The following is an 18,266-nucleotide window of genomic DNA, read 5'->3' as shown; positions in this document are numbered from 1 at the left end:
AGCCCCCACTGCCCAGCTTTCCCAACCATTCTGCTGGCACTTCGTGCTAGTTCCCACACTCCTGGTGAGCCAAAGGATGAAGTGCTGGTGACTCCAGCCAAAGCAGTTACCATCTTCCTTATCTTCTTCTGCAGTTCCTACTCGATCTTGAATACATCAACTTCCAACTCTCTCACCTTTGGTGATGGCAACTTGGAGAGGCGGCAGTATGAGGACCAGGGCCTGGGGGACACGACTCCCCTTACTATCATCTGTCAGCCCATGCAGGTAAGGCTGAATGTTAGGGTCACACCTGCAACTCAAATCAGAATTCCCTGAGCTCCTCTTGAAGTATCAGGCATTGCTCTTCCTGGTCCCAAAGGTTCCCGAACTCTCAGAAAATCAGGGTACGAAAATATAAAAGAGATTCAAAAGTCAAGGCTAGAAAGGGTCAGATCAAATAAGTGATTCTGGCAATGACCACCACCATTTGTGAGGAGGGCAGTTCCACAGGGAAAGGAGGACATTTCATTTATAAAACCGGAATAACACCCATAGATATATCTATTTCATAGATTGTGGTAAAGGTTATAATAAGAAGAACAAGGCTTTTTGCACAGCTCATCATGAGTGCTCCATAGATGTTAGCTTTTCTGAAGAAGGCTGGGCACGGGAGGAGTGGGAGAAGTAGTTGGTAAACAGTGCAGACAAAGTCAAGTTAAAAATTCAGATCTGTTGAAGATCGAGTGGGTAGACCACTTGGGCTGGACCCAGGGTTTGAATAAGGGAACAATTGGAGAAGAGATGCTTGCTGCCCATACACCAGCTAACCTTGTCAGAGCAACTGGAAGCAAGTGTAAAGCACTGGCCAACATGCTCCTGGTAGCACTAAGGAAACTGGAGAGAGTTGGCACTATCAGAAAGGAGGAATATAGAAAGAATGGTAAGGATCCACTGAGAAGTTATGGAAACCAGGGCTATCTGAGACATGCCAAATGTGTTGAATAGGAACAGCCCTCCCTGAGCCAATTCTGGGAACATCAAAATGTGTATGAGATCAGATATCTGTACCCCACTGTGATTAGCATAGGCAATGCAGGACCTCATTGCTGGAAGATACCATAAGGACGCTGGTCAACCAAAGTCCTTGCTCCCTGAATAAGTTGATGAAACATCCCTTCTGGGGAAGAAGCTGTCCCACTAGAAATCTACACCTAGACAAATGTCTCATGTTACTTCTGAGTAGTGAATCACCTGGACTCCGTGTTCCACCTCTTGGCCAAATGATCCTCCTACTTGCTTTGGCAGCAGTGACGATAACATTTTTATAACCTGCAGTTCATCATCTCATGTGAGATTCAGAATAACTTGTGAGGACTGTAGAGTGAGTCCCCATTTTTCAGACTGGCCAACCTAAATCCCAGGCAGTTAAAGGGCTTATCCAACTCATACCCCGGCAGCACTTGTGCTAGAACTCAACTCCCCTGGCTCCTTGTGCCTGGCCCTAGGGTATGTCTACTTTGCCATGTGCTTCCCCACTAATAGGCGTTCTCTATCTCTGCAGCCTCTGAGAGTCAACAGCCAGCCTGGCCCCCAAAAGCGATGCCTCTTCGTATGTCGGCATGGTGAGAGGATGGATGTTGTGTTTGGGAAGTACTGGCTATCCCAGTGCTTTGATGCCAAAGGTGAGTAGTTGGTTGGCCTGCTCAGCATTAGCATAGAGAAGTCACCCCTAGGGAAACAGTCAATCTACATATATCTAGATAGAGTCATGAATGGTTAAGTATTCTATAGAAAATGCTTATAATGTATTATAACATAAGTCGTTCCTGGCTGTTTGAGTTTTAGGGAAAGGGTAAGCAAGCTTTCTTGTTTCCATTTTTTTTTTAACATGGGCAGGCAGAAATTAAACCTGGGTCTCTGGCATGGCAGGCAAGAACTCTGCCACTGAGCCACCATGGCCCTCTCGTTCCTATTTTAACAACTGGGATACCAGGAACCAAAGAAGGCAGATGTCTTGCCCACGGTCAAATGGCCAAGTCAGAGGGAGAGGCAGAGAGGTGTCCTGATTCCATGGTCAGAGTTCCCTTCATTAGCGCACCCCCACTCGTTTTGGTTCCATTTTCCTTTGAGTGGCATGTTTAAGACAGGAGGCTTGCATATCAGAGAATTCCACCTGCTTTAGCATATCTGGTTGTTGCCTCCACTTCAAACTATCTTTTGTCACTTTGTCAGCAGAATGGAAGAGTGCATTCCAAGTCACTGTACCCCAAGAAAAGTGTTATCCTTGATATTTTCCATCAGCTCCAGAGAGCCCAATTTGGTCTCTTTGGCCAAAAAGTTTTCTTAGGAGTCCTAAGAAAATAAGAAACTCACGTAGCTTTTGTCCAACTTTTTTTCCTCCAGGTCGCTACATCCGCACCAACCTGAACATGCCTCATAGCTTACCTCAGAGGAGTGGGGGTTTCCAGGACTACGAGAAAGATGCCCCAATCACTGTGTTTGGATGTATGCAAGCAAGACTTGTGGGTAAATGTCCTGAAGCCATATATTCCTCAATTTGAAAGAGATTTATTACAAGACCACTGGGTTTGGAACACTGTGCTTGGCACTGGGATCCTTTACCAAAATGAACAAGATGTCATCCCTTCTGAGGAGTTTATGACCCAGGGATGGGAAAGGTCAGGCTTGCTTTACATCAGCAGGTAGCACCCTGCTCAGCCTTCTGCTTCGAGACAGCAGCATCTGCAACACCGCAGTAAGAAGAGGGCAAAGATGGGTGGGGAGAGGAAGCATTGAGTTGCTAAATTTAAAGTGGTCCAATGGTACTTTGACAGGCCTATTCCATAGCTACCATGCAGAGATGGCAGCCTTGTCCTTTTCAGTCATTTAACAGTATTTTGTGCAAGATACTGTGCTAAGAGGAGATACAAATGTGAATTCCTGCACCCCCACCTTCAAGGAGACAAATAGATAAATATCATATAATACAGTATACTCAATAATAGAGCTATGTACAGGGTATCATGGGAGGGAAAAAAAGGCATATAAGAGAAGAGAGGTAAACTGAGACCTGAAGTTGAAGATAGCTGAGAAAAGAATGAACAAGAGGGAGGGAAGGGCATTCTCAGTGGAAAGGACAGCATAAATCAAGTCCTAGGAGTGAGAGACAGCATAAAGAATTTGGGGAAAAACAAACTGTCTTGATTCCACAGCATAAATTGTGTGGCAGGGCAGAGATGAGGCTGAAGAGATGGTTAAAGACAAGCTCACGAAAGACCTGACCACCAAATTAAGGTGTTTGGACTTTGTCCAGTAAAGAAGGAATGTGAATTCCACGAGAAAAACGTCGAAGTATCAGATATTGGAAATTATCTCTGGGATCCAAGAACATGACAAACAAGATTTTTGTTGAGTCCAGAATAAAATTAAAACAAGACCTACTTTTCACAATGTAAACCCACTCACCTTACCACAAAACTGAAGGCAGAACATTATCCTGCTTCTAGGTCCCACCTAGATGGACATTTGATTGCTTGTTAGTGCCAGAAAGAAAAAGGTAAAGGGCAAGAAGGGCCTGGCACTTGGCCTCTTTCCAAAAAATACTGATTAGAGGATTTGTGGGAAACAAGAGTAAACCACCCACCCTGTGTGAAACCCCGTCTGGGAAAGAGGTTTGCAGGGTCTGCCTGGCACCTCCTCCCACACTGAGTTTGCTCTGGGGCTGGGTAATTCCAGCAAATTCATCCTTCTCTGGGTTTTCTTTGTAGGTGAGGCCTTATTAGAGAGTAACACCCTTATTGATCATGTCTATTGCTCCCCATCTCTGCGCTGCGTTCAGACTGCACATAACATCCTGAAAGGTGAGTCTCTCAGCCCTTGATAAAGGTCAACTGGTCCATCCCTCTGTCTCTAGGCAGCCCAGTGCCTGAATTATACGAGTCATGGGACGTCAGCCAATAGAACAGCTTGAATCTGGAATTTTTCACCAATGAGTCTTTTCAGAAAATGGTTTTTTTAAATTTTTATTAATAAAACCAATCAACATACAATATGAATGTTCTTTTTTATCACATAATTGTATATTCATCATCATGATCATTTCTTAGAACATTTGCATCAATTCAGAAAAAGAAATAAAAAGAAAACAGAAAAAAATTCATACATACTATACCCTTTACCTCTCCCTTTCATTGATAACTAGCATTTCAATCTACTAAATTTATTTTAACATTTGTTCCTTATTATTTATTTTTAATCCACATGTTTTACTCATCTGTCCATAAAGTAGATAAAAGAAGCATCAGACACAAGATTTCCATAATAACACAGTCACCTTGTGAAAACTAAATCATTATACAATCATCTTCAAGAAACATGGCTACTGGAACACAGCTCTACATTTTCAGGCACTTCCCTCTAACCTCTCCAATCTACCTTAACTGAAAAAGTGATATCTATATAATGCATAAGAATAAACTCCAAGATAACCTTTCAACGGTTTGGAATCTCTCAGCCATTGACACTTTATTTTCTCTCATTTCTGTCTTCCCCCTTTTAGTTGAGAAGGTTTTCCAATCCCTTGGTGCTGAGTCCCAGCTCATTCTAGGATTTCTGTCCCACATTGCCAGGAAGGTCCACACTCCTGGGAGTCATGTCCCATGTAGAGAGGGGGAGGGCAGTGAGTTTGCTTGTCATGTTGGCTGAGAGAGAGAGGCCACATCTGAGCAACAAAAGAGGTTCAGAAAATGATTTTACCTAATTCCCAATGTCTTTTGCTGGCCGATAAAAGGAAGTAGCAGTACACAGGTTATTTTTTTTCTTAAAAATTTAAAACTCTCTTTGATGAATTGTTGTTTCTGGTGATAGCTTACAGAGAATGAGCTTTTTCTTTCTTTTTTTTTATGACTGACATTTAAACAGTTAAATAACTTCCTTCTGTTCTGCTCTGCTGTTTGCCTCTTGTTTACAGTAATGGCGCTGCTGGGCCTCTGAAAACTTTAATCATCCTTATTTCTTTAGCTAATCGGAAAGACTTGAAAAACACTGTTGGTATAAAGATATCCAACCTTCACTCTACAATCTGTGGAAACTTGAGTTACAGAGCGCTCCATCCTCATTTCACCGGATGGAAAATTGGAAGAAGCAGAGTTGGGCTGTTCACTTATACCAAAGAAACCAGAGCCAGAAATAGACTAGCCAACAAATATATTTACATCATTTTCAGTCTTCTATTCTTTAACCTTAAATAAATCTCCTCACTAGCAGAGAGCATTTATGCTTTAAATTTGCACTGAAAAACTGGGATAAATGCAACTTAAAGAGAATTAAACAGAGATAATTCCTACTCTGAGGGTAGTCGCAGGACTTTTGCAGTAGTACAGATTCAGCTTTGGATTTTATGGTAGAGAAAATAAATAATTTATTTAACAGTCAAATAAAATATAAGCTGTTGTAGAGTAGTGGACACTAAAAACCTCTCTGAAGTTTCTTAAACAGTCGTGGAACTTACTAGAAAGAAAAATTATGATCGTCATATAATTGAATGAATTATATGATTAATTGCTTGTGTTTTTTTCCCCTTAACCCAGTGTACATCCTGGTGGTGTAGCCAAAGCAGTAAATTCATGTGTTTGTAACACACTCAAAAATTTAAAATCTCATCCCAAACCCACACGCATCCGCATTCTTCTAGCTGTAGATAGTATCTGGTAGGAAACAGGATAGCTGAATTATCAGACTTTTGGCAACAATTTGGCATACAATTCATTTTTCCACTGAGAGCATAGCAGAATTTCCTTCATCTCCATTTTTTTTGTTTGTTTGTTTGTTTGTTTTCCTTCTTAGGTTTACAACAAGAAAATCACTTGAAGATCCGTGTAGAGCCTGGTTTATTTGAGTGGACAAAATGGGTTGCTGGGAACACCTTGCCCGCTTGGATCCCTCCATCAGAGTTAGCTGCAGCCAACCTGAGTGTGGATACAACCTACAGGTAACCCTGTTATATTGCTGCTACCCTGAGGCCACTGTGGACGTGCTTTGTACCCTGGCATGACAAATTGAGATGAAAAGTCAGACTAGCCCACAGGCAGTTGTCTATCTTGGTGGAACCCAATGCTTTGAGAAACCCAAACCAGAGAAAAGTCAGCATTTCCTTGGATTTAGCATTCCTGTGGATTGTATATTCCCCCGTTGGATTTCCCTGGCTTTATTGTATCTATTTCAGTGTAGTGCTCAAGCTGCTTTGCATTCCAGGAACATGCACCAGCTAATGATAATTAGCTTCGGGATAATCAGTCTTGAAGCTAGTTGGAATATAAGGGAGATGGCAATGTCTTGCCTTAGATAGATACTTTTAATTTTTCAAGGCATTCTTCATTCTCTTTATTATCTTCATTTTCTCATAGCCACAACTGGAGAGTGTAGGCAAGTTACTCTTATATGAGAGATTTCAAGCAGCTTGCCTAAGTTATACATTTAGTAGTCAACACATGTCAATAATAACTAACCTTTATTGAGCCTTTTCTGTGTGTTGAACACTGTGCATTTTTCTTTATAGTCTTCTAATTCCTATTCCTTTGCTTTTTCCATTAGACCAGACTATTTTCTCTATGGATTGCCCTCAGGTGAATAATCTATATGCAAACAATTAAGAATTAGCCAATAATTAATAATAATGGTTAGATTAACTATCAATATCCATTCAGGAATTGGTAAAATGTCTTCGAGAAAGGACAGATACACATGACCATTGTAAAGGGGAATTAAACTCATAACTATCAGAGTAGAATTTGGAGCAAGTGATCAATATAAGCAGATCTTTCCTCCCTGTGATATTTCTTGACCTTTTGCTTCAAACACCAGCCCAAATAAACAGAATACTTTGAGTTTCTGGGCAAAATAGAAAAGAATGACTTTTTTTTTTCCAGGCTCATTGTTCTTCTCTGCAATAAGATCTCATGTAACCCGTTAATCTAGTACTTCCTCTTGCCTTAAGGAATTGGCATACCTTGAAACTCCACTCAAATCAATACATCAGCAAATCAGATCCCTTAATACTACACTTCACATTTTGTTCTACCCCCTCTGTGGCCACTGTTTTTCTGTTCTTCGGGGGAAAACAGCAAGAATTTATTGTCTCCTGCCAAGAACATTCATCTGTCTGGCCTGGAGAGAGGATGAGCAGCTGCCAGTATGGGCGAAAGGGCTTTCTTCACTCGCCCCCCCACCCCGCCCGCTAGCTGGTTCCAACTGCGCCTTCATTTCTCCCCGTAAGTTTACACTACAACTCTTCTCAAGCAGATGTACAGAGGACTCCAGAATCACTCTGTCTTCACAGTTATATGCATGGGCAGACACACCCACCCAGCACACACACACTCACCCAGCGCACATACACACTCTGCAAACACACCCGGCACACACATACACCCAGCACACTTACACCCCCTGCACACAAACACACTCTGTACAAATATGCCCAGCACACATACACCTCCTGCACACACACACACACCACATACACCCTGCCTACACATACACCCCCTGCACACACATGGCACACACACACTGGCACACAACCACCCTGCACATACATGCTCTGTACACACACACATACATCCTCTGCACACACATGACACACACATACACCCACAATACCCTGCACAACACATCCAGCACACACACACCCTACACACATACACACCCCACACAAATACACACTGCACGCACACACACATGCTGCACACATATACATACACACTGCACAAGCACCCCACATGCACACACCTGGTACACATACCGCATGCCCCCCCTCCACACACACACTCTGCACACCCCCTGCACACACATACCTGGTACACATACACACACACCCTGCACATAAGCATACACACCCCCGCACCCCATCAGTAGTGCAAGCAGAAAGATAAATGCCAGAAACTTGAACATCTGGACATGGTCCTTATTCCAGATTTTCTTTCCCTCTTCATCAAATCAAAATTCATTTGAACCATTTCATGTGTTGGGGAAAGAGATTCAGCCTCTAATTCCATAAATCAGTTGTGAGAGCCAACATTATAGTATGTGTGAGACCGAGCCCCTAGAATTGAATTCCCTTGGGAATTAATTACACCAGAGGAAAGGGGCTTTGGCAGCAAACAAGCAGTGCCCAAAGGATCGCACAGTGGCAAGGGCTGAGAACAAGCAAGCTCTGCTTAAAAAGTCACTGTGCCAGGGAGCAACAGGGCTGGCAGAGAGCAGGAGAAACCCGGGATTGGGAGGGAGGTTAGGGCAACCAACCAGACCGGTGATTGACATCCAAGCCGCATCCACAGGCAGCAGGAGTAGAAAGCAATAGAAAGTAGAGATGCAGACAACACAAAATGCACATCAATCAGATGGGCCTTCAGAACAGGGCCCTGACGGGGTGGTAGGGGAATGGAGAGGGCATGGATCTGAAGTGCTAGACAAGTCAACAAATCTAACTTTGGAATGGAGCTCAAGACAGAGGCATGCTCTATAGCCTGGGCTGTACCCTGGGGGCTACTCTACCAGAGATGTCACTTGAGAACCCAGGGCCGAGGGTTCCAGGTCTAGCTGGTGGTTGGAAGCTCATCTGACTCCAAGAACAATACAGGGGCCTTCAGAGGGGCTGGAAGCATGAAACGTCCCGCTGACAGTGGGAGAACATTAACTATGGCCAATTCACATCAGAGCTGGTTCAGGCACTGGGCCATTCATAGAGTCATATCAAGGAAGCCAGGGGCAAGAACGGACTGGGAGGAACGAGATCCCAGCAGCTACTCTGCTCTTCACTTATACAAATCCCACCCATTCCCACGTGGTCTCACCCTAACATGCCTCCTTGGGCTACTATATGAAGTTGCATTTTGCTACAGTTTGTGTGGAGACCAGGTGATGTTGAGTGGTAATGGAATGGGGCAAAAGGAGGGGATGGGAAGAGAAGAGGGAGGGAAAGAGTTTGTTTCATTCCAAGAAGACACAGCCCCAAAAGAGGAAATTCAGGTCTCTACCTATACCCCAGGGTGCAGTGCAAATCCTAAATTTATTTCTTAGGAGAAACTTGCTTTTGAGAGATTGTTACTTAGATAAGGACAAGTTTCCTTTAAGCAGAGCAGCGAGCGTCTTCTCTGGATAGTAAGCCCAAGTGCTGGGAAGGACAGCCTTGAGGTCAACACCATTAGAAGCCAGGAAGGTGAGGAAGCTCAGACAGACACAGGTTCAAATCCAGCCTCTGGATGTTACTGACTTGGGGAAGATAGGCCAGTCCCCCAGAACCTTCCTGAGCCTGTTTTGTCATCCATAAAATCAGGCTTCATACAAGGGTGACATGGAAACAATCCAAGTAGGGGACTTTGCACAGAGCCCAACACACAAGAACCCCACAGTAACTGTCTTTAGTATTAGCAGAAGTACTGGTGGTTGTTATTGTTGTAAAAATAGTAATATTAATATTCATGTATTCAGACCAAGATGCCATGTGTGGACACACTTTGGAGACCCCATACCCACCTCCACCATGTACTAACATACCTAGCAATGAAGGACACACTATGGAAACAAAAAAGTTAAATGACATCACTGTCTCCAAAGCCAAGATAAACATCTCACGGACCAGAAGCAAAGCAAAAACTCTAACTAGTGAAGTGCAGTGGAAACAGGCAGAGGCAGGGCCAGTGGGCGGAGGTGATGGGGGTGTTGAAGGCAGTCAGGACTGAAGGACCCTGCTTCGTTCATCCCCCTTTTTTAAACCTTTTTGCATCTTTTGTGATTATCATTTACATGAAAATGGTTTATCTCCACCACCCACCCCCACCCACACACCGAGACCTCCTCAAGCACAAAGACTGTCTTCTCTTCATCTTTATGTCCCCTGGGCTTCTCCTAGTGCCAGATGTACTGTCTGTGTACAAAATAAGAGAGAAAGGAAAAGGAAAAATTGGGGAAGAATTATAAGCTCATAGACCCAAGGAAACTAACATCTGCTTTTAAAATCAGTCCTTATAGCATATCACGAGAGGCTGCTGAAGAGAGGCTTGGGAAACCTCTGCCAATCCAAATAGCTAAAGAAATCTGTTCTCTGCTTTCCCTCCTATTAGCAATGTCATCTAGGATGGGTCTAAGTTGGGTGATCTAGGTCCAATAATAACCCCTGGTCCATAAAATGAGTCCAACTGCTTGTATGTGGTCCTGTGGGGGAAACAAGCATGGCATGTTTCATTTTCCAGTTGGTCACTGTGACACTGCCCACACAGCCTTTGTCACTGTACGTTTCAACTCTACATCTGTGTAATGGAAATATTCTTCCTTCTACCTCCCTCCTTGCTAGGGAAATGGATACAAAGAAGTTGGGGAACTTTAGAAAGGTCTTGAAATAAAGGCTTAGAATGATATCAATTGCTTTGTCTCCAGATCAAAATGGTTTTTTTTCTCCCTTTGCTTTTTTCATTACAGACCTCACATTCCAGTCAGCAAATTAGTGGTTTCAGAATCCTATGACACTTACATCAGTAGAAGTTTCCAAGTAACAAAAGAAATAATAAGTGAATGTAAAAGTAAAGGTAGGTGCTATTACTTTGGACACCATATTTGACTATGTAATAATTGCTCCATCATCAACGGGCTGTTCAAGGTGTTTCAGTTTGCTTTGGCAGAATTGGCTAGTAGGAAAGAAATTATTTCCAGACTCTCTTATAGATACTTTCATGTGAAGTTTGTAATATTCCTTGAGTACACAAAATGGCAGATATGTTCATGGAAATACACCAGATTTAGTTACAACACTATATTAAATAACTTATAATTCTGCAGTACAGTTATTTCTCTTGTACAGGGTGAAGGAGGCTCTTAATTACAATTTCCAGAAATACTCTCAGGCACGACATTGCTTTGCCTATAATTTGATACAGGAGCATGGGCTCCACCATACAAACACATCAACACACAGGCTACCGCCAAGCAAGAAGTGCGTTGTACAGGGCTCAGATCTAACTGCTGAATTTGAATTTTCTAAACATTGGACTGAATATGCAATGATATGTAGGATGGTTCACTATCAACTTTTCAATGAAAAAGGCAGAGTACAAAAGAGAATGCACAGTAACTTATTTGTTTTAGTTAAAATCATTGAATTGTTGGAACAAAGAACTGGGATTGCATACCAAAATGTTAAGAGTGGTTCACCCTGAGCCCCAGCAATTCTACAGCATTTCCCTTCCTGCTCTCATTCATACTAAGCCACTGATTTCATCTCCACTCCCAAGCTCCCCACCATCAAGATACACGGCAGGTTCTATCAACCAGAGAAATTTCAAATGCTTGCAATATTATAGAGGCCACATTTTAAACAATATTAGAAGGGAAAGCCAAAGGGAGCCTTCTGGAGATGAAACAGATCTGTATCTTGATTGTGTTGGCGGCTGCACAAGGCTCCGTGTTTAATAAAATTGCACTGATTTATGTACTCACATGCCAGAAATTCATGTGAGTGAAACACAAAGGCCTGTTTGCAAAACTGGTGAGATCTGAATAAGCTCTGTGGAGTGAACCAATGTCCAATTCCTGGTTTGCATGGGGTTTATGCCAGGTGTCCGCTTTGGGGGAGGCTGGGCAAAGGGTGCACGGGACCTCCTTGGAGAGCTTTTGTCATTTTTTTTTTGCACCCCACCCCGTGAATCTATAATTATCGTAAGATGAAAAAATTATTTGGGGTTTTGTTTTTAATAATATTAGGCTGCCTTAACAACAGAAAGCATTTTCAGAACAGTGCTTGGCCAAACTGTCTTCTCCTTGAGAATGTTTGTCCCTCCCCGGAACACTTACCTTCCAGTATTTAGTATTCACAAAATTTACAGATTTCTTTCTAGAAACTGTCTTCACCACCCTTGCTTTTTCACCCAGGAAATAACATCCTGATTGTGGCCCACGCATCCTCCCTGGAAGCTTGTACATGCCAGCTTCAGGGGCTGTCTCCTCAGAACTCCAAGGACTTTGTACAAATGGTCCGAAAGGTAATTCATATTTGTATTTAGAGACCTGTGGTGCCTTTAATTTTATAACGGTTCAACGGCTGGCCGATGGGACAGTTCTTGGAAGCCTGCATTTGCTCTGGGCTGGGAAAAGTCGATTTATTGATTTACTCAAGCAATATATTGAGTGGTACCCTGGGCAAGACAGTTTACTAGGCTGCCTGTGTGAGGAAAGGATGTGTTAGAGCCAGTTCTAGCTTCTAAGAGGTAAAATTTAGGAAGTAGTTAAGCATTATCAGCAGATTGTCTGAATTTCCCTGAGTGAGTCTGGCTTGGATAAAAAAAAAAAAGGAGTGAGTGGGCCAAAGCATAGCATTGGAGAGCTGCGCAGACAGGCCAAAGGAAGCAGCGATTTACAACGATTGGATAGAAAGGCAAATTGAGGAACAAGGCAATGAGACAGAGAGCCCATGAGGCTGATGCATCTGGATTAGTCCTTCCCATGCCTGTGGAAAAGATTTTCCGGTCAGCTGCCCTCCCACACATTCCCTCAAGGCCCAGCTAGACTCTTCCTGTCTCTGCCCTCAGACAGCCTGGTTCAAACCCGGTTGAGATTCTTTTCTCATTCTCTTAAGACTTATTTATGCTCCTGTCCTTCCCAGCAGTCCGTAAGCTTGTTGAGGGCAGAGACTCTTGTCTCATTTGTAAAAGCAGCCCTAGAACCTCACAAAGCATGCACATTATTTAAAAGTTAGCTTTGAAATTCCATCACCAAGGACATTAGGAAGGTTCAGCATCAGCTTTGAGTGTTAGCCGATACATATGTGAAAAAATAAGATACCTGAGCAGGAGCAAATCCTTTTTTTTTTTTTTTTTAATTGTCAAAGTACAATTTCAAAAATGTTTAAGCTGCATTCTTTGTTATCCTCACAATTGACTTTTATTTTTCTTTTTTGTGAAAAATACCATATATTTGTTTTTTAAAAAAAGGCAATAAATTTCAAAGCACAGCACAACAATTTGTTGTATAACAAATTTCAATTCCACAATTTTAGGTTTTTGTGTTTTGTTTTGTTTTTTCCAATTTTAGGTTTTTACTTCTAGCTGCTCCAAGATACTGGAGACTAGAAGAAACATCAATTTAATGATTCAGCAATCATATTCGTTTGTTAAACCCTACCTTCTCTGTATAACTCCACCATCACCTTTGATCTTTCTATCCCACTCTTTAGGAGTATTTGGGCTGTGGCCATTCTAACTTTTTCATGTTGGGAGGGATGGCATCAGTATGGAGTTAGGAGATGGAACTAGCTGATGTTCTGGAGAGGCTGGGCCCTCTGGGTTTCAGGATAAGCTGCATTTTTAACTTGAACAGCAATTAGGAATGAAATCCTGGCACCTTAGCTTTCTATATAATTGTCCTTTTTTCATCCACCCTATTAAGAAGCAATCTATAAGCAATTACTGAATTGCATGAGGGGAGCTGCCCATTGAATAGATCCTCTGGTGAATCCTTTCACAATATTAATACTCATCTCTTTAATTTAACTGTTTCATCAATTTCATTTTCTGTCATAATTTTTGGCGAGGAGACATTTCCACAAAGCCCCTATTCATTCTTTGGTGTTGTTCTCTAGGACCACCTAGAGGTCTTCGGGTCTAGGTAAAAGTTCAAGCATTCAACTTCTCTCCTCTGTTTCCCTTTTTACTACCATTGCTTCAGATCCCATACTTGGGTTTTTGTTCCTGCGAAGAACTCGGAGAAACTGGAATATGGCAGCTGACCAATCCACCTATCCTTCCTCTCACCCACGGGCCAACTGGGGGCTTCAACTGGAGAGAGACCTTGCTGCAAGAATAAACCGCACGCAAGAAGGAAGGACCTTGAGAAATCCTGTTGGAGAAGTGTCTTTCTGTGTGCCTAGTAACAGTGGGAAAATCCACGCCACATTCTGAGTGGACAGCTCACAATAATTTAGCATATTTCCTTTCATGCTTAGGGTTTGTATGATGAGACTGTGTGAATGAAAGAAAGACACGATTCGGGGATAAAAATTCATTCTCTCTGAACTCTTGCGTAGCTAACAAGGTTTGAGAGAATTTTCTTCCTAAGACAGGGCACCGTCTATAGCGAAGGATGTTTTCTCCCTCCTGACAACCGATGAATAATGAGCCTCATGCCAAGTCCCCTCCGAGGAAAGCTGCAAAAGGAAAGAGGACACTGCACTGCCATTTGGGGGAAGGGGTTTTCTTTTTCATTCCACTTTCTGGTTAAGGAAAACCAAGCTGAAGAATCTTTTCAAAGTTACTAGAACATAATGCCCCTGCAGAGAGTTATTCTTAGATTGCATATCAGTTTCTAACCCCAATCTTACCCATACCCCATTGTTGCAGCTCAAGACCCCTACTTGAGAACAGACCCCTACTTGAGAACTTTTAATGTTCACCCTGGCTTCGCCACATTTTCTCTGGAGCCACTGGAGCTTCTTGCGACAACCTTTCTCCCTCGCTTCTATCTGTGAAATGGGGAGGCCAAGACCACTTTCCCAGGCGCTTTTGGATACTCAGGAGGAAGATGAAATAAATGTGTGACATTTTCGGTAATAGGTGCAAAGAACTTGCAGCATATGAAGTGACTTGGAATTTCCCGTGTTGCCTCACGCAGCACGTCTAACTCACCGCAATTTGCTTGCCTTTGCACCTAAAGCCTAGACCGTGTTAACTAGCTAAGGATGTTGACATTTGAATGGAATGTGGGTTAGAGACACATTATTCGGATCAGCAAGCAGCTCTTTCTGTGCAATACGTACATCCTTACACACCAAAAGTCAGGTTGTTGGACACTCCTGACAGTCCACATCAAACACCCAGGACAGCCATAGACCGAAGTCAGGGAACTCATTTAAATGACGACGGTCACGGCTGCATTGCTACTTGTGCTGTCGTCATTGTTTTTCTATGGCAATTTAATACGTAGGTAGGGCTACTTAAGGAAAGTTGGGAGTGCCACATCCTGTGGTTTCTCATCACACCTGCTTCCTGAATTTAGAGGGAGTTTATTTAAAAGAACAATAAATGACAATCAAACCAAAAGCATCAGTTATCAATGTTTATTGAATTGTGTGACTAGCTTATCACTGACTGCTGTAAATTTGCAATGGCCTTGTACAGCGTAGGTCCCTCCAAAGCCTCTGTGTGCTAAGTGAAATCCCAGCCATTTCAAGGGAACATTAGTTAGTCTGAAACAAATCCATACACATTGTGGCATTTGAGTACGTTTCAAAACCCAGATGCATAAAACATATGGTGTATAAAAATCAGTGGATGCTTCTATTTGAAACGGAACTCTGCTGTCCCCTGGAAAGAGAAAGCAAAAGGATGATGGCTATGCCTCTTAGTCAGCAAGAGAATCATAGTTTTGTTTTCTTCTTAAATAATTTAGAGAAATATGTCATGAATTTTTCATTTTAAGGGAAAAAGGAATCTTGATTTCTTCTAGCAGTGTTCAAAAACTGACCCAGCTTCTAGGTATAGAAATAACCAGGTGCTGACATCCTGGATTGATAAAATGTTTTAACGTTATAATGTCTGGAGGGTGGGGGTGGACACTCCCATTAAAGGTTTTAAGAGGAAAGTCAGATCCCACCTAATGTAATGGCACTACCATTCACAATGGAAGTAAACCCACCATTTATACAGATCTGTAATGTTTTCTAGAAATTACCTACACAATTCCATGGATGCTCTGAATAATGCTCAAACCCCTCACATCAGATTCCCTTGAAGATTATAAGTGTGCTTGGGGCAGGGTCTATATTTCTATAAAACATATTCCAGAATGGGTTATCTTCCCACCCCTTGCAGTTTTCAGTCCTATTATGATAAGTCAGTTTGGCTGAGCTACAATCCATTATCCGTAGTCTGATATAGACCCAGCCTTAGGCTATGGACTATACAAGCTAAAGGAAGCAGAGATCTGAAATAATTTTCTGAACACTTTAGGTGGAAAATCCTGATGTACAAGAGTTTACTCCTCTCGTTGACTTGTCCAAAGTATTTATCAAAATGGCCTGAATGATCTGGATTCACATCAGATTCTCATTTAACACTTACCTGCTTAGGAAATTAAACTTAGGCTCCAGCTGAGGACTTCTTTGGAAATCCTTTGAATCTATGTATAATTAAAAGAAACAGATTACTGTATTTCCTGGTTTCATAGTCATCCCAAACTTCTGGGTTGGTATTACAATCTCAAGGAGTTCCTCTTAATCTGTTGGTGTTTATTAAAAATAAATGGGTGGGTCGTGAGTGGAGGGAGGGAGGAAGGAGGGGAGGCGGGGGGACGGGCGGTGGGGAGAGAAGAAGGAGGAAATAAAAAGGCCGGTAGCGAACCAAAACATTTCTTGTAGAGAGGAATTATTTTTTAATGTAGAAAGTTATCTGAAACTAGATGAAATTAACTAAAAGATTTCATCTGGGACTGATGGTCTGAAACAGTTTCCTGCTTACATAAGTGTGCCACATCAATCCCCGAGTGCCCCAGTGTTATTCACAAATAGGACTTTGTTTTCTGTGATTTTAAAATGCCACATCTATTCCTCTGTGGACCAGAGTAATTGGCATATTTTAATGCGCAAGTTGGGGGTTTCGTTTTCCCAGACTCTCTTCACCATCTCTTCACCATCACTGTATCAGCAGAGCTTGTTGCTTCACCCCAGTGTGGAGTTCAGAATACTGTGTTTTCCGTTACATTTAGATTCATAGAATCTGAATGGCTGAGTAAATAGCCATCTGATGGCTGAAAGAGGAGGGTATTTTTCACCCTGTAGTGAAAGGCTTGGGGGAGTTTCTACTTTTTATTTTCATGATACTTTAACCAAAGAATTATTTTAAAGTAACCTTATATTTGAAAGATGCTTTTGAAAAAAAAAACATAAAAATAATAAAAAAAAAATCTTCTAGAGTAATGTTGGTTTGGTAACTCATTATTGATAAATTTCTTGCAGTTCAGGCCGATGTGGACATTTTTGTGTTACTGGGATGGGGCAGGCGCGTAGCTTGTCATCCTGTTGTGCTGATCGCATTACCAAACTGCGTCTTTTCCATTCAACTAACCGTATTTGTATTAACACGAAGTCTTTAATTTCAATTACCTGAGTGCCACTGAGAACTAAATGAACAGCTACAGTCAGGAAAGTCCCTATGTCGCTGCCTCCGTCGAAAGGCTTCCCTGTGTGATAAAAAGGAAGGCATTCCTGTGTAACCTAGGCACTCTGCAACTCGAGTGTGTAATTTCAGAGTAGTGATGAATTGCTCTTTTGAATTTACTCCAAGTAGTGCGTGTGTTAGAATACAGATGAACCTCCGTTTAATTTTCACAGGCATGATCACAATCACAACTGTACAGAGTCTGTTCGGACTTCTCAGATAATGAAGAGCAGGGTCATTTGCATTTAAATTGTGGTCCAGCGCACGGGTGAGAAATAAAGAGGCGCTAATCTAACTGGCTGTTGTGCAGGAAGGGATGGGACTGGCGGAGGAGGATGGGGGGAAAAGAGCAAATTAGCATCTATTTAGATTGACATTCACTTTACAGAGGGGATGGGGGAATATTTTGGTAAGTGATGCTAGATACTTTTCAGGTTTAAGCACGGTATTGAAATTGGATCTGCTTCTCCTTAATACTTAAATATATTGATTTTCCCTAAGAAAATGACTGTAATGAAAATTCAAGGGCGGGGGGAGAATGCGTGTGAAAAGATTGCCTCTAAACACAGAGGAAATAACTTGATTTTTAAATACACATAATATTATGTTTGGTGTATGTAGGCTTACAATTATAGTGATGAGTAGTCAAACTTAACATGCAATCAGTTCTGACAAATATTTGGCATGGTACCACTTAGCTGCCATTACTCAGGCAAAAAAAAATATCTGAATTTTTCAGCTGTTCAAATATCCATGGGCTCTCTGTTCAGGCTGTATATGTATAATAGGAAAAGTGTATTGGTTTTCTTTGCTTGCCACTCACGCTGGGAACACTAGCCCGAAGTGTTTGGGTTATACATAGATAGTTCTAAGCCTGGTGTGTTGAGAGGTATATCGGTTTCTTTCTCGTTTATAAAGCTATTGTATCATCTTCTTTTCTATGTGATACAGGTATATTTATTGGAAGAAAGGGGTTTGTAATTATAAAACAAGAAAACCGCGCCTAACTGCATTGCCAAATTCCTTGTAAACTGCGTGTGGCATTAGTGCTTTCCTGGCCGAGGGCTCTTCCCTCGAGATACAGCTCCG

The 18,266-nt window shown here is 42.1% G+C and overlaps 1 protein-coding gene across 2 annotated transcripts in view; it reads left to right on the top strand.

Moving 5' to 3' along the window:
- UBASH3B (ubiquitin associated and SH3 domain containing B) overlaps positions 1 to 16,272 on the top strand; it is a 138,064-nt gene extending 121,792 nt beyond the window's left edge. For both annotated transcript variants that reach the window (XM_077112635.1, XM_077112636.1), the window contains exons 7-14: positions 135 to 267; positions 1,544 to 1,664; positions 2,386 to 2,508; positions 3,750 to 3,842; positions 5,827 to 5,971; positions 10,456 to 10,562; positions 11,902 to 12,011; positions 13,693 to 16,272. In XM_077112635.1, the coding sequence (XP_076968750.1) occupies positions 135 to 267; positions 1,544 to 1,664; positions 2,386 to 2,508; positions 3,750 to 3,842; positions 5,827 to 5,971; positions 10,456 to 10,562; positions 11,902 to 12,011; positions 13,693 to 13,830 (970 nt within the window). In that variant the 3' untranslated portion in view covers positions 13,831 to 16,272. The remainder of the gene's footprint in view (positions 1 to 134; positions 268 to 1,543; positions 1,665 to 2,385; positions 2,509 to 3,749; positions 3,843 to 5,826; positions 5,972 to 10,455; positions 10,563 to 11,901; positions 12,012 to 13,692) is intronic.
- The last annotated feature ends 1,994 nt before the right edge of the window (positions 16,273 to 18,266 follow it).

The sequence above is a fragment of the Tamandua tetradactyla genome, chromosome 8 (assembly GCF_023851605.1).
Source record: "Tamandua tetradactyla isolate mTamTet1 chromosome 8, mTamTet1.pri, whole genome shotgun sequence".
Taxonomy (NCBI): Eukaryota; Metazoa; Chordata; class Mammalia; order Pilosa; family Myrmecophagidae; genus Tamandua; species Tamandua tetradactyla.
This window is presented reverse-complemented; position numbering and strand designations above follow the sequence as displayed.